The sequence below is a fragment of the Camelina sativa genome, chromosome 16 (genome assembly GCF_000633955.1).
Source record: "Camelina sativa cultivar DH55 chromosome 16, Cs, whole genome shotgun sequence".
In the NCBI taxonomy this organism is placed as follows: domain Eukaryota; kingdom Viridiplantae; phylum Streptophyta; class Magnoliopsida; order Brassicales; family Brassicaceae; genus Camelina; species Camelina sativa.
Window position 1 is genome coordinate 2,928,374 of NC_025700.1, and position 15,341 is coordinate 2,943,714.

The 15,341-nt window shown below is 33.3% G+C and overlaps 1 protein-coding gene and 1 pseudogene across 3 annotated transcripts; one reads left to right on the top strand and one right to left on the bottom strand.

The window, feature by feature from the left end:
• LOC104753277 lies at nt 782-6,372 on the bottom strand (annotated as a pseudogene).
• Nucleotides 9,943-13,976, top strand: LOC104749496 (ethylene-responsive transcription factor ERF112-like). 3 transcript variants are annotated; one of them, XR_761382.1, is made up of 4 exons: nt 9,943-10,177; nt 10,853-11,630; nt 12,966-13,616; nt 13,703-13,976. XR_761382.1 is itself a non-coding variant. In XM_010471138.1 (2 exons), the coding sequence occupies exons 1-2, from the start codon at nt 9,997-9,999 to the stop codon at nt 11,320-11,322; spliced, it is 651 nt and encodes a 216-aa protein (XP_010469440.1). In that variant the 5' UTR covers nt 9,943-9,996; the 3' UTR covers nt 11,323-11,869. The 3 variants fall into 3 exon arrangements, 1 of the variants encoding a protein (XP_010469440.1); XR_761384.2 differs by lacking the exons at nt 12,966-13,616; nt 13,703-13,976 and adding an exon at nt 11,979-12,066; XM_010471138.1 differs by lacking the exons at nt 12,966-13,616; nt 13,703-13,976 and having other exon boundaries at nt 10,853-11,869.

The following is a 15,341-nucleotide window of genomic DNA, read 5'->3' on the forward strand; positions in this document are numbered from 1 at the left end:
CATAAACTACGACATGCCTAAACATATAGAGATGTATACACATCGTATCGGACGTACAGGGCGTGCTGGGAAGAGTGGTGTTGCGACTTCGTTCTTGACTCTTCATGATACCGAGGTCTTCTATGATCTGAAGCAGATGCTTGTTCAGAGCAACAGTTCGGTGCCTCCTGAGCTGGCGAGGCATGAAGCATCCAGATTCAAACATGGTACGGTTCCTGATAGACCCCCAAGACATAGTGACACTGTCTATATAAATTGAGTCGCTAGGCTCCTCTGGATTTGTTCTTAAATTTCCCAGTGATCGACGATTTACCCTTAGGGATAATTATGATGTTAGTCATGTTTTATCTTTATGATTCCTAGTTTGATAGTGAAGGAAGCTAGTAGCAAGTGGGAAAGTTGAAACTTCAGTAACTTTTTATATTTAGTACTGGTTTTTGTTCAAGAAAAGTATGTTCGATTCTCGTTTTTTTTTTTTTTTTTTTCTTTTTTCACATTTATATCTTCTCTTTGTGCTTGAGAATTAGTAAATCTACCAAGACGATATGCTAAGCAAGCAAGAGACCATTCAGTTTTTTTGGTTGTGTGGCAATCAATGACTTTGCGAAGACGCTGTAACAAATTATTATAGTTTCATTTCTTATTTTAGACATAAAAGCATTTATTCTTTATTCAACATAAACCATATAAAAACCAGATAAAATCACATCACTTTGTTTGACCATTACAATAAGAAAATACGAATCTCTCTGCAGACACAGCCTCCATAGCTAGCGAGCTCCTATGGACCTGCAAGACGAGGAGCAAATGATGTTGAACCAATTGCTACGGAACCTGAGCTAGCTCTTATTGGTGCACGAGAAAGCACACAAAAATGAAGCATGAAACCATAAGGATCCCAATACATTCCAATCACATCGCCTTCCTTCAAAGCTCTTCTCACGACAAAATCCATACGCCATCCATTGAGGAGAACGTAGCTTGCACACTTGTGCCATTTCTTGAGAACCAGGTTGTGCATAGAAGCAGTGTCGTCATCATACACCTAGAGTGATAATCCAAAGCCGTCTTCGAGTACCCTTTGATCAGACACAGAGAGATATCTCAGAATGTCGCTACGTACAGTGCTTCCGTTTAGGAAAAGACGGTTGAGATAGCCAAGACTTGTTTTGGTCATTTCCTTCTTGATGGTCCATGGATCGGTGTAGAGAGTTAGGTTTGTTGAGACATTGTGCCGCTCCTACTCTTTTATTTCTTCATCCGTCATAATTCATAAAACCTCATCCACGCCAGGTTTGTTTTTTCTTCGGGGTGCTTATTGCCTGTTGGTCCACAAACAACCATGGGATCATGTGGCTCGCACGGAAACAGATCCAGGGTGACCAAACTCTTGCCATGAGTATTTGCCGCTGAAATGGGAGCCATATCCATGATCGGCGAAAAGTGAAAAACCTGACCAAATGATGTAATGTAGTCAAAACTCTTTTTTAAATCACAGTATATATATATATGTATAAAATTTATAATGGAATCTGAGAAGCCTAATATACATTTTCAAAGAAAAATAAGTCTTGATATACATTTAGCCTAATCTATGCTAAACAAAAATATTTCAGATCAATAAGAAATCATCTTAAATTAACTCCAAGTCTGATAAGTGTGTGGTAATTTTAGAATAACCCCTAATACTATGGTTAAAAATGTTGAGAAAAAAAAAATTTGAAACTATTATACGGTAAAAAATTTAGATTATTTAATTCTATTATCATTTTTAACTATTTCTTACAAATCTGGATACGAATGTTTACGACCAGTGTTCAAAAAGCGTTCTAGGCGTCTGCCTTCGTCCCGTCTAGGCTCTAGGCACTATAGCACCGCCTAGACGACCGCTTTAACCGCCTAAAATTGTAATATCATAATTTTAGTGTATTTTCAAATTTTAATTGCAGAAATTTAAAATTTATAAGGTTTATTTCTGTAAACGTAATTATAAATGTTTAATATGTTATCTAAAATGAATTGAAATAATGTTTTTGTCTATTTTTTTGTTTTTTGATTTAATATTTTTATTATTCTTATACATATTTTTTGTATAATTATATATATAATAGTTTATAGTGTACACGCGTAAATCGCCTAAATTCCGATTAGACATTCTAGGCGTTAGGCGTTAGGAGTTGGATCACCGCCTAATTAACGCCTAACGCTTTCTTGAAGATTGTTTACGACGTATCCAAATATGAATCGTTGTTTTCAGATCTAGATATACTAAACTTTTAGTCATCAATTTAGTATCTAGATCTGTATCTGTTTATGAAACTCATATTTATTATCAAATATTTGAATATGAAATTTTGCTAATTCATACAACTCGAACTTCTCAATGAAAAACAAAATATTATGATTGAACTCACGAACCAAAAAAAACAATGGATGAGAGGCGAACCTACCCCAGGAATATGCGAACGATGCGTTTATAAGGAAGCAATCATCGTTTTTATATGGTAATAGTTTGTGAAGTTTATTTTTACAGAATTTTGCCATTGCAAACTATGTTTATAATTATATAGCCATGTTGAGTATTCAAAAAATAGTATACATATATTAGAGCATCATTAACGGTGGTTACTCATATCGTTGCTTTACCAAAAATTTAATAAATAAATAATAAAAAATATTAAAAAGACAAGAGAGAAGAGAGAAAAGAGAAGCGCTTCTCAAGTTGCTGCCGGAAGAAACGATTACTACACTATTCTTACACATGGCGACTTATTATTGGTTTATACTTATTTTAATTAAAATATTATTAATTTTTGTTTTTGAGAAACGTTTATGAGTTCAACTATTAATGATGGTCTTATGTTTCCTAAGACCTACACCATCAGAGGTTATTAATGGGGTTGTTAGAGTTTATTAGGGAAAAAATAAATCTGAAGAAAAGACAAAATCGAAGGGAACCCCTTATTTAATAGCGTCAACTCTGTTATAAGGGACGCTACGTGTCCTTATTTTGTTGGTCGAGCTGAAAAATACAAAAGGGTAAAAAAAAAATCAGACGCAGAAGAATGATTTTTCGTCTCTCACTTTCTCTCTTTCTCCCTTTCTCTCTTTCTCTCGCGATCAAAGTCTTGATTCGACAAAGGATGTCTGCTTTAATCGGAGGTTATAGAATCAGTCTCGTGTTTGGTCGGAGGCGATTTGACACGGCTGAGATCTTGGTGTATATTTGACATGGCTGAGATCTTGGTGGAGGCGATTTGAATCATCGTGGAGATTATATTGGAGGCGCTGCAAAGGGAAAGGTGATTCAATCAGAAGAGATTGGATCAATCCAATTGAGAGGGTAAGTTGCTTAGTTCAATTGTAAGATTAGGTTCTTTCACAGCGCCTGACAATAGCGACGACAGGTTCTTGGCAGCTCGTTTGGAGAAACAGTTTATCATGGAAGCCACACTTTTATCTCAACTAAGCCATCCGAACGTCGTTAAGGTGATTTGTCTTTATGTTATATTATGTCATTTTGGTTGTATGAAATAAGATTGATGCCTTTTGGTGTGATGGTTTGTTACTTTTCTTCTGATTGATGATGTCCTGATGCAGTTTGTGGGAGTCAGTACTGGAAACTGTATCACCACGGAGTATGTATCAAACCAGAGAACATGTTAATCGAAAAAGACTTTCACTTGAAGATCGCTGACTTTGGCATAGCGTGCGAGGAGGAGTACTGTGATGTTTTGGGTGATAATACTGGAACTTATAGGTGGATGGCACCTGAAGTGATAAGACGGATACCACATGGAAGGAAGTGTTATGTTTATAGTTTTGGACTTATTTTATGGGAAATGGTAGCTGGAGCTGTTCCATATGAGGAGATGACTCCTTTCCAAGCTGCTTTCGCAGTCATGCACAAGGTAAATTGATTCTACATCTACTTGCAGAGATTGAAAAGCTATAGGATTGTTGTTGATTTTTACACCAACTATGCCTAGATTAGGATTTGATTTGATGACTAAGTTAGAGCATTGTTGTTCAGTTTGATCTAAAACCATTTGGAATTTGTGTTTGATATTGGCCAGAATATTAGGCTGGTGATACCGAAGGATTGTTCCAACCTCTTACGCAATGGCCATGACTTTCAAGATGTTAGCTCAGCACCCAACTTGCCGTGACACTCTCCTGCAAGGTAACAATGAAATGAATCTCAGTATACATATTTTTTCTATCCGCAAAGTCAACTCTAAATATCTCTCTTGATTCATCTCTCAGAACATGTTCGGATAAAAGCAAACAAAGGGGAAGGAGAATATCTTACAGTGGAAGATGTGAAAAAGATGAAGTATAGTTGGCAAGTTGTTCGTGAAACAATGAGATTATCTCCTCCAATCTTTGGTTCCTTTAGAAAAGCAGTTGCTGATATTGACTATGGAGGATTCACAATCCCCAAAGGCTGGAAGGTATAACACAACCATCTCCCCCTAGCTTCTTTAATTTCTAATCAACACTTTGTTCTTTCATCACCATGAGCTAACATTGGAACAGTTTAAGAAGTCTCTGACAAACGAAGGAAGACTCAATCTTTTGTCGAGCCAGATCTGTCCAAAACTAAAGAAAGGTCATAAATTCTGGATTCATAAACTGGCATCAATCCATCATCACCACAGCGGTGGCGGCAGCAGCACCAACACCTTAGGCTCAGCCTTACCTAAGCCTAAATTTGCTTGAAAGACTATGTGATTGACTCTTATTTTTTTTTGTGAATAGGAAAAAGGAGCCTGTGGTTATGTTTTTGTTTATAATCAACTGTCTCCGTCTTACTTTTCATTGGGTTGGCTTCGTTTTTGTTAAGTCATCTCTTTCATGTTTTCTTGAAATTGATTCGTCTTGTTTGGAACAAACAAAGGCTTTTAATAAGATTTGATAAAGATAGTCTTAAAAAAGATTGAAGCAAAGAGATAGATATTACAATCATTTTCCTATTTTTATAAAATCTTAAATGTTTAAACATTTATACTTCTTCTATTCTATTTAAAACTTTTAAATTTCAAAAAATAAAAGACCCAAATTTAGAACCTACCAATGGATGGAAAAATATTCTCTAAGGGATCATGAATTCTTATTTAAAAAACAATACAAATTTAATTCATAAAAAATGCAAACAGTATATAACAACCTCAATATAACAACCCCCATTGGCCTTGCTCTAAAATTGCTTTGACTAAAAAGTATAATGTATGTAGCTGCATTAATGGCAATCTAATATAGATTATGTTGACAGGTGGAAATTGCTTTTAACAAAGTTCTGATTCGTTTGGATATTCAGTTCTAGAATGAAAATTAATTGAAAATGATTAATTAAGTTGAACTAAAATTGTATTTCTTGCATATCTTGATTTTATATATCTAAATTTAAAATAATATTTTTGATGGCTGAAAAACGTAAAGAAAAAAAAATGCTAAACTTGAAAAGCCTAAAAAAAAAGAAAAATCTCTCTCGATCTCTCTTTCTCCACTCATTGCTCCAATATTCGTATACTAGTTTAGGGTTCAATTCTGATCTACAAAAACTTATGTAGGTGCACGAGAAAGCACACGAAAGTGGAGCCTCGAAGCGAAACGATCCCAAAATAGTCCAATTTCATCTCCTTTTCTCAAACCTCTTCTACGGACAAAATATATAGGCCATCCTCCATTTAAAACATAACTATTCAACTTGGTCCATCTCTTTAGAAGCAGCTGGTATGAAGAGTCAGTGTCGTGGTCGTACACATCGACCGTGATTCCTAACCCTTCTTGTACCATATTGTGGTCATCCTCGTTGAGATATTTGATGATGTGGTCCTCAATGGGGGCAGTATGAAGAAGAAGACGGCTAAGCTGGCCAAGATCGCTAGGGGTGAGTACCTTCTTGATGATCCAGGGATCTTTGAAGAGTTTTAGTTCTGTTGAAACACCGTACCATTCGTCTTTTTCCCTTTCTTCATTCGTGAGGGTCCTCATTCGCTTAATCTTTCTTTCTTGTTTGGTTAATTTGTTGTCGCTTGGTGTGCAATAAACCTTGCGATCATCAGGGTTCATCTTCCTCTTCTTAGGGTCTTCACAAGATGACAAACAGAGAGTCGTGGAGACCGAACTCTCTTTAGGGTTTTCCGATGAATTGCCGTAAAGCAAGTATTGAGTATTCGATGCAGAAGAGGGAGGCGGAGTCCTTTCACAAGACGACAAACAGAGAGTTGTGGAGACCAAACTCTCTTTAGGGTTTTCCGATGAATTGCCGTGGAAGTATTGAGTATTCGATGCAGCAGAGGGAGGAGCCATTGCACAAGACGACAAACAGAGAGTCGTGGAGACCAAACTCTCTTTAGGGTTTTCCATTGCCGAGGATTGAAGGTCTTGTGGTGTTTTTTGTGAATTTTGCATCATTCACGTTTGATTCTCTCTACCAGAAGTAACAAGACGTACGTCAAGAGTTTATAATTTTCGATTCGATTTGAGACTGGAATGTAGATAAATACAATTTATATAATATATTTTAATTCGAAAAGGAAATTCATTTGTTAACGAGTTAAAGGAAAAGGATTCTTTATTTAGTTTCGCTGATTTATGTAAAAAGTACTTTTTTACTAATTTAATTAGTTTCGATTCCGCATCGATTTATGAAGCTGTAATTTTCCATTTCGTGCGTCTTATACTTTGTGGGTGCCAATTCTCTTCTCTATGTGGTTGGGTCGGTGTTTTTAATCACAAATTTATTTCAAGAAGGTAAGAGATATTCAATACAGATGGGCTTAGCTAAGCCCACGAGGCCACGACATAACCCAATACAGCTCGTTTTCTTTTTAAACCTGCAAATATGTAATGTGTTCAGCAAGTTTTTTTTTTTTTTTTGTTTGATGTTAGTTTGCTCTTAGTTCAGAAAACAAAGAAGAGGGAGTTTTTTTTTCAATTTATAAGAATTTAGGTGGAGTTCGTGAACCAAAAATTAGGAAAAGATCTTTGCAAGAGAGATGACCAGCATGAGCATGCATATATATACATTGCATTCCAAACAAATCTGTCAATTTGCCGATTCAGAATCCTCATTGGTTTGTTGGTTGGGCGAAGATATATGTAAGCGGCAGCTACACCGACTCTAGCCACGAAATGTTTAGTTTAGCCGCACAAATACTCATGAGTCATGACTATTGTATTTAGGACTCTAACCGTATTATTGTAGCCACTTGTTGCTAGTATGCGCCATTCAGTTCTCGTGGCCATGTATATTGACTTGGTAGTCAATTTTGTAGCTAATGACAAGATAAATTTGTTTTATTTATAACAATTCATAAGTGACATGAATTGTCTCTCACAGACGTCTAATTCGTTCCAATAGAGACTGTTCAATAATATGTTTATGTACGAACGCCACTCTCACAAACTGTATATATGTACTGACTACAAGAAAAACTGTATAGATGTACTGTGTACTATAATTTGCTACGTAAAGTAACCCAATTGAATCCAAGCACAAGTTGTTACTCAAACAAACAAAATAGTTCCCGATCAAAGCGGTCTGCCTCAGATCACTCTATTTAAATATTAAAGAACTACAGTATCGTGAAACTATAAGGAATTTATTTTACAACAATTAATGTGTTGGAAATAGATGGCATATTAACTTATGAAGTAAATGATAATGCAATAATGTACCGTATGCATAATACCATAGTAAAACAATCATAGTATAAGTATTTATCGGAAAAAGAAAGAAAAAATCATATAGTAGCTATAAAAATCAATATAATACTAGGTCAAAGTTGGCCAATAATAATTCTTTTGTGGCAATCATTTAGACTACGAGGCATGGTCGTATGCTATTGGTATGAGATCGGAGTTTGATTTGTTCGTGCGAAGTTTGCTCTGACTATAATATTCAAGGTTGACCACATTTACTATTATGTAAGCACATACGTCATTTCAGTCTTTAAACCAATATTTTATCTAACATACTTCAAATTCCAGATTGGGTCAAATGTTTTATTAATTTAGCAAGTTATTTTATATGTTTCAGGTTATGTTCTTTTTTTTTTTTGTTATGTACAGTATTATGTTTTTTTTTCCTCAACCACAAGTTTATAAAATTGAAAAATAAATTGTTGACATCATGCATGTAATGGCAATATTCTACCTAATTCTACCCAATAAAAAATATACATCAATCGCTCCAAACTGCTTATTATAGAATCCACAAACAGAGAGATCACATATTATAAGAGATTCATTGCATATTCCGTTCCAGCATTTTTTTTATGATGAAATAGGGAATCTGTATGTAGCAAATGCAGCGAATATATAGAAACTGTATGTTTTGTCTTTTCATTTTGAACTAGGATTTAACCCGTGGTGTACCATGGAACAATTATTTAATTTTATTTATAATGATGTTTGATTTTAATTTGCGGTATTTAATTTAGTAATAAAATTACATATTGTTAATTTTTAATATTTTTCTATTTAAGAGGTGATACAATTATTCTTAAAGTATTATAATTTTATCAGAATAAAACACTAAAATTATGAATTATAATTATTTGTATAATGTGTAGTTAATCAGAATAATATTTTTTATTTATTTAAAATAATACTATTATTGTTTTGTTTGATATATAATTATTTAATTTAACTGATTGTTTATTTTTCAGTGTATATATTTTAGTGATTGATTTTTCTATTTTTTATTTTATTTTGGGACACATATATAGAAAAGAAATTTGCTATTAATAAAGAATTTAAGTATCATTAATTAGTTTCTATAGAAAATTGATTTTATCAATTTACCATATTTTACTTATTGCTTTTAGTGCAATTTTGTAGGGACTAAAATTTTAAATAAGCAAAATCAAAAAGATAGAACCCAAAATATACTTCAAAAATGTATATATAGATATTCATGCCGATTTAACCATGAACTTTACCTAAAATACTTTTTTTTTCTTTCTTTCAAAAGTACTCTCAACTATAATTAGCAAACTGGAAATATAACATGCTATGTAATAGATTTAGAGAAAAAACCATTGATTTTATTTTTTGGTCATGAAATATAGCATAGATTTTAAGAATAAAAAACACACTTAATTTGAGAAAACCCTTTAACAAAAAAAAACTCGTAATTTGATTATGTCGAATACAGTACTCTATTTGTTAAAATAATCTGATATATTGTGCAAAATAGGAATATATTTTAGTCAAACACTAGACGGATATATATATATATATATATATGATCACTCTTTGATTACCTAAATAGATAACCATGGTCATTTAGGTAAATGATTTACACGTTAACGTTAGTGGGAGAATTTTTCATAAAATAAAATTATTATGTGAAACCACCATATAATCAGTAGTTAATTATTTTAATCTTTAAATAAGTATCGTCTAATAGTAAATACTAAATACATAACTGAACGTCATCGAACACGTTGAACATACGTTGAGAAGACGAGATCAGTTCATGTTTCATATATTACGTTTACGGTACAATATATATCATAAATTCACTATATATAGTGTTGATTTAAAAATGAAAAGATACATATTATTTTAAATTAATTTAACGCATTACAGCACACGAACAAACTCTTATATCATTTGTCGTATCAGAAATGCAAGTCTAATATATGTAAGTAAATCAAATTCTCAATAAAATTGTATGGATCATCAATCCAACAATTCATGAATTTTGGTATACACACGCACACTAGGTTGAGTTAATAGTGTGACATTTTTTTTGTTAATACAAAGAGAGATGATTACGAAGAATTGTCTTCGAGATTATGACCAAAATGTCCTCTCTAGGTTATAGAAACTCACGAGCTATAAATTATTGGTCAACAAATACATGCGTGTGCGTCTATATATATAACATAGATGCAGAGAATAAACATCTTTGCTGGTATCTTTGGCTTGTACCCAAACCAATCTTTGACTTCAAAATTAAATAAAAATAATCATCGGATAATGCATAGTGGGAAGAGACCTCTTTCACCAGAATCAATGGCCGGAAATAGAGAAGAGAAAGAAGAAACGTTGTGTGGTTGCTCAACTTTGTCGGAGTCTGATGTGTCTGCTTTTGTCTCTGAACTCACTGATCAACCCATCCCACCATCCATGGATCAATCATCTTCTCTTACTCTTCAAGGTAATCTCATCAGATCCATTTTCCTATTATTCTAATATACTTGATTATAGTTTGTGTGATTGCCTTTTCCATTGGTGATTCTCTTTTCACAAACATAGGAACGATTCAATCTTGTAATTTGTAACATTGGTAGTCCCTTAAATGGCAGCCCTTGATCAAATGGAGATCTAATATAATATATGGCCACAATGTATTAGTATAACACAATTCATCATTGTGAATGTTGATGGTTCAATTTTGGTCATGTTTTGGTTGAGATAACTAGGCAGCCAAAGTTAATTTAGACTTGAAACATAAGGGACAAAATTTTTAAATGGTCGAACTTATTTTGTATCGTGAAATGATAGGAGATACTTTAGTACATGTAGTTAATTACCAGTTAAGAGAAAAAAAAATGTTGGTTTGGCCTAATGTATAGATCTCACCTGTAGACGAGGGGAATAAAAAGAAGAAGGAGATGTAGAATGATCATATCGTATGTGATTTTCAAAACGCACATTAATAATAATCTTTTTTTTTTGTGCAACTAATAATAACTTTAACAAATGCTTGTATACCTATAGCTTATGTTACATCCATATCATAGGCATGCATGCACGTCTACCATCTTTAATTCACTGTTAAACCCGACCAAAGTGTGAAGTACTACTTACAGTTTTCATCATTTTCTTACAGAACAAAGTAACTTGAGACAACGAAACTACAGAGGTGTGAGGCAAAGACCGTGGGGAAAATGGGCGGCCGAGATTCGTGACCCAAACAAGGCAGCTCGTGTGTGGCTTGGGACGTTTGACACTGCAGAAGAGGCCGCCTTAGCTTATGATAAAGCTGCATTTGAGTTTAGAGGCCACAAGGCCAAGCTTAATTTCCCGGAGAACATTCGTATCAACTCTACTCAACTTATCTATCCATCAACTGCTACGTCCCATGCTAGCATTATCGTGACGCCACCTCCAGCTATTGCTCCTGACATGCTTCTCGATCAATACGGCCAATTTCAATCTAGAAATTGCGATTATGGTGCCAACTTATCATTGACTATGTCTTCTTCTACGTCGTCATCTTTGAACCATCAAGGAGATAGACAAAATTTGGAGGATGATGAAACCGTGAAGAACATTAGTATCCACAAACGAAGAAAATAGCATATTAATGGCATTATATGCCTCTCCGAACAAGTTATATCAAACGCATTAACCGTTGATGTAATCCGACGGCTTTGATCCTCTAAGCCATTACTTAATCTCTTTACGACTTCCTTTTGGTAGTCTTTAAAGAGTCTATGGAGTGCATATAGCTAGGATTCAGGCCTTATGGATGCAAAATAATCTTAAGCACCCTGAATATGCAAGAAGGGATGAAGAAGACTTGGAGAAAAAGAAAGATATGTCTTGGACAACGTCCTGATCGGTCAAGTCGACCAACGGATAGACCGCCTGGATATATATGTAATGTAAGTATACACATAAGTATATTTTTTATATCACGTATGAAAGAGATAAAACTATTCAAAAATATTGAGAGTTACACATGAGTGTGTTCGAATTTCCATAACATAAGATATACATTTTAAAAATGTATACTTATAAACTGCATTTACATCTAAGTCTTATCAAGTGCACATATAATTTTTAATGGGTTGTAAAAAATGAATATTGCTTGCTGGTAATAAAGAAAGAAATATTTGTGGAAGTTTTCCATGCATGGTTGAGTGGTTTGATCAAGATTTCATTAATATTTCTACATTAGATATGAGGTTCGAGTCATAATGAACACAATTTCTTGTACTTAATGGTAACAGTATTGCTTTCATACGGCATGAGTCACTGGTTCAAATCATTAATGGTGCAAAGTTTACCGGAAGGTCCAGAGTGTCGCGTGCAAAGCTATTCGTCGTAATCTCGTGTCTTGTTGAGAGAACATGAGGAAGAAACATGATTTTTTAAAAAGATAAACTAAATGTAATCTATGATAATAAGTAATATTGGTAAAATATTAACCATATTTATTTAAATGGGGTAACTCAATTAAATCTATTTATTACTGTAAATGGAGTTTGACACTAATAAATGAGTATCCATTCAACCCATTATGTTTTTTTATCATCTTTACTAAAAATTTAATATATTAAAAAGTTAAACCATATTTATTTAAATGGGGTAACTCAATTAAATCTATTTATTAAATGGAGTTTGACACTAATAAATGAGTATCCATTTATTAAATGGGGTAACTCAATTAAATATATTTATTAAATGGAGTTTGACATTAAAAATATTCAACATCTTAAAAACAAAAATAATAGAGTATTAAATACATTAAAAACTATGGACAATTGTCATAAATACCACTAAAATAGGTTTTTATTCCAAAAATACCACAATTTAGTTTTTTTTTTCAAAGATACCACTAAAATGTAATTTTTTCCAAAAATACCACATGATTTAATTAAAGTTCTAATACTAAAACTAATTCCTAAATTCTAAATACTAAACCCTACCCCTAAAAACTATACCCTAAAACTAAATGTGTCAACCCAAACCTAAAAAAAAAATTGACATCCTTAAAAATCAATTTTTGTGTTTGTGGTAATTTTGGAAAAAAAAATTTGTGGTATTTTTGAAAAAAAAAAAAAAATGTGGTATTTTTGGAAAAAAAAAACTTTTTTTTGTGGTATTTAAAGGAATTTCTCTAAAACTAAAGTACTCAATTTTAGAGGCAAAAATATATAAAAGATAAGAAAGGCTTAGTTTTTACCGTTATTTCTGCTATTTGCTTTAAATTGTAGGCGTTTGTGTCTATTAGAAGAGGTGCAGACAAAATGGTGGGGAGACTTGTCTGAGAGCATTTGCATCGGCGTATGAATGGGCTGTCCGATGCAATTAAATGATTTAATTTAAATCTAAATTCGACATATATCGAAGGAACGTTCCTTCATAGGGGACATTTCTTTCTCCGTCCTTCGTTACACGTGTCTGCGTGTGAGATGTTTGTGTTATTTCTCCGACTTGTTTTGCCGGCAAAAGCATCCAACCCCAACGAGTTCGGTCCAAAACCCCTGTTTTGTCTGCGGCTGCGGCTTTGCATACATCGAGCAACGATAGTTCTTGGTGTCATCATGATTCACTGCCTGGAGAGTTTCTTGATTTTCCTGAAACCCACGCGGCGATTCAAAACAGCAGTCATGTGGAGGATGGTGGCATTGGTGCTGCGTTTGATGACATTCAAAAACGAAGTGATTGGCATGATTGGGCTGACCACTTGATCACCGATGAAGATCCGATTGTTCAGCAGCAACCTTCGCCATCCGTGGAGTTACGACCTATTAGCACAACATCTTCAAATAGCAATAACGGAACGGGCAAGGCTCGTATGCGTTGGACTCCAGAGCTTCACGAGGCTTTTGTTGAGGCTGTCAACAGTCTTGGTGGCGGTGAAAGTGAGCATTTGTTTTTCTTTGCTTTCACATAGACTTTGTATTGGTTAACTCTTTGTTTCTTCTGGTTAACTCATATTTTTACGCAGGAGCTACTCCTAAAGGTGTACCGAAGATAATGAAAGTTGAATGATCCACTTGAAGAAGCAAAGAGAATCATGGACAACCAATGCTCATACCAAAAATTGAAGGACCAAAAATAAGAATAAAATATTTGAAGGACCAAAAATTGTCCTTCACCGATGCACATGGCCTGAGTTAATCAAAGGTTTACTTGTTGACTTGTTTCTTCCACTTGGAATTAGAATGCAAATAGAAAACCTTTTTAAAATTTTAACATACGGTGACATGTTTTTTCACTCATCAATGCGATTCACTTTATATTATCACACAACATCCAATGGAATTAATAATAAAATTTTACCAGATCATCAACAATTATTTTAGAAAAGTTGCATTAAATCCCTTTAAAATATAATCATCAGAATCTCGTAAAAATTAATAAAAATTCCACTAAATCAAAATCTTTAGAATTAAAGAAACAATTTGTAGATCTTTTACATTCTTTAAAAATCTGTATCTTATTATTTTTTTATTTTTTTCAGCAACTATAAGGAATCAGCTCAAATCTCTAACTTATCTCTCTAATTCAATTGAATTAGATCTGTTATATTATTGTGTTCAATATAACCCTTCCTATATAAACTCAAATATCAGATCCAATACATATCAACCCTCTTCGTTTGCCTAATTTTCGCAAAGAAATTGAATACAATAAGCAAAGTATATAGATATGATGAACTCAAACAAAACAAGCTTCTTCTTGGTTATGTTTCTTCTATCTGCCTTATGTAAGTTCCTCGCTCATACACAATATTAGTATGTATTTAACTATTTACAAAGAAACACACACATGTATGTTCATGTTTGTAATGAATATAACATGTAAGGTGATTTCCTGTTTCTTGAATGGATTTTTCTAAACATAAGAACAAAAAGATCTAATGTTGATTCAAACAAATGCTATTTTCAAACTACTAAAAAAAAAAAATACATTCATGTTGATTGTCCAAGCAGCCAGTTTTTGATTATATTTTAATTTGATGTTATTTTTTAGGATATATAAAACTATACTTTTTTTTAATGGTTTTTCATATCAGTTTGTTTTTTTTGTTCGATTTAAATAGAAAAGATTGATCTAAAATTAAACACTTACAATTTTTGTTTGTTTTCTTTTGGATTATTTTATATTTTGAAGTTATGACGACGACAGAAAGCAAAAGATGTCACAAAGACTCAGATTGCAAAAACGCAGTGTCATGTGCAATACCTCCTGCCTGCCTATATGGGGGTTGCGCTTGTACAATGATGCGGTCTTTCTCTGCTTGTAAACTTATGTGTGCACAACAAGGCAAAAACACCAATCCTGATTTTAGTCATTGTGTTTGCGGCGATAAGTAAGACAAAATATATTTATATTGATAATATAATTCGCAAATTGTTTGCTGCGTTTATAATAAAAAAGGGTTTTTTAGCAAAACAATACATTTTGGAAACATAATAGGTTTTATAGTACAGTTACTATTTAAAACTAGAAAAATCCCCCATATGTACTGTGTGTGTAATATAGATGGTATGAGATAGAGAAAATGTGGGGTTGAGTCCAAATGTGCAAAATTACAAGTAAGGGTCTCCTTGTTTTTAGATTTGTTTTTTTTTTTTTTTTTT

What these genes read in the sequence shown, in the direction of transcription:
- LOC104749496 (XM_010471138.1), top strand. Translation starts at nt 9,997, where the DNA reads ATGCATAGTGGGAAGAGACCTCTTTCACCAGAATCAATGGCCGGAAAT. An exon ending in ATCTTCTCTTACTCTTCAAG is followed by an intron (nt 10,178 to 10,852) that starts GTAATCTCATCA and finishes ATTTTCTTACAG; the next exon opens with AACAAAGTAACTTGAGACAA.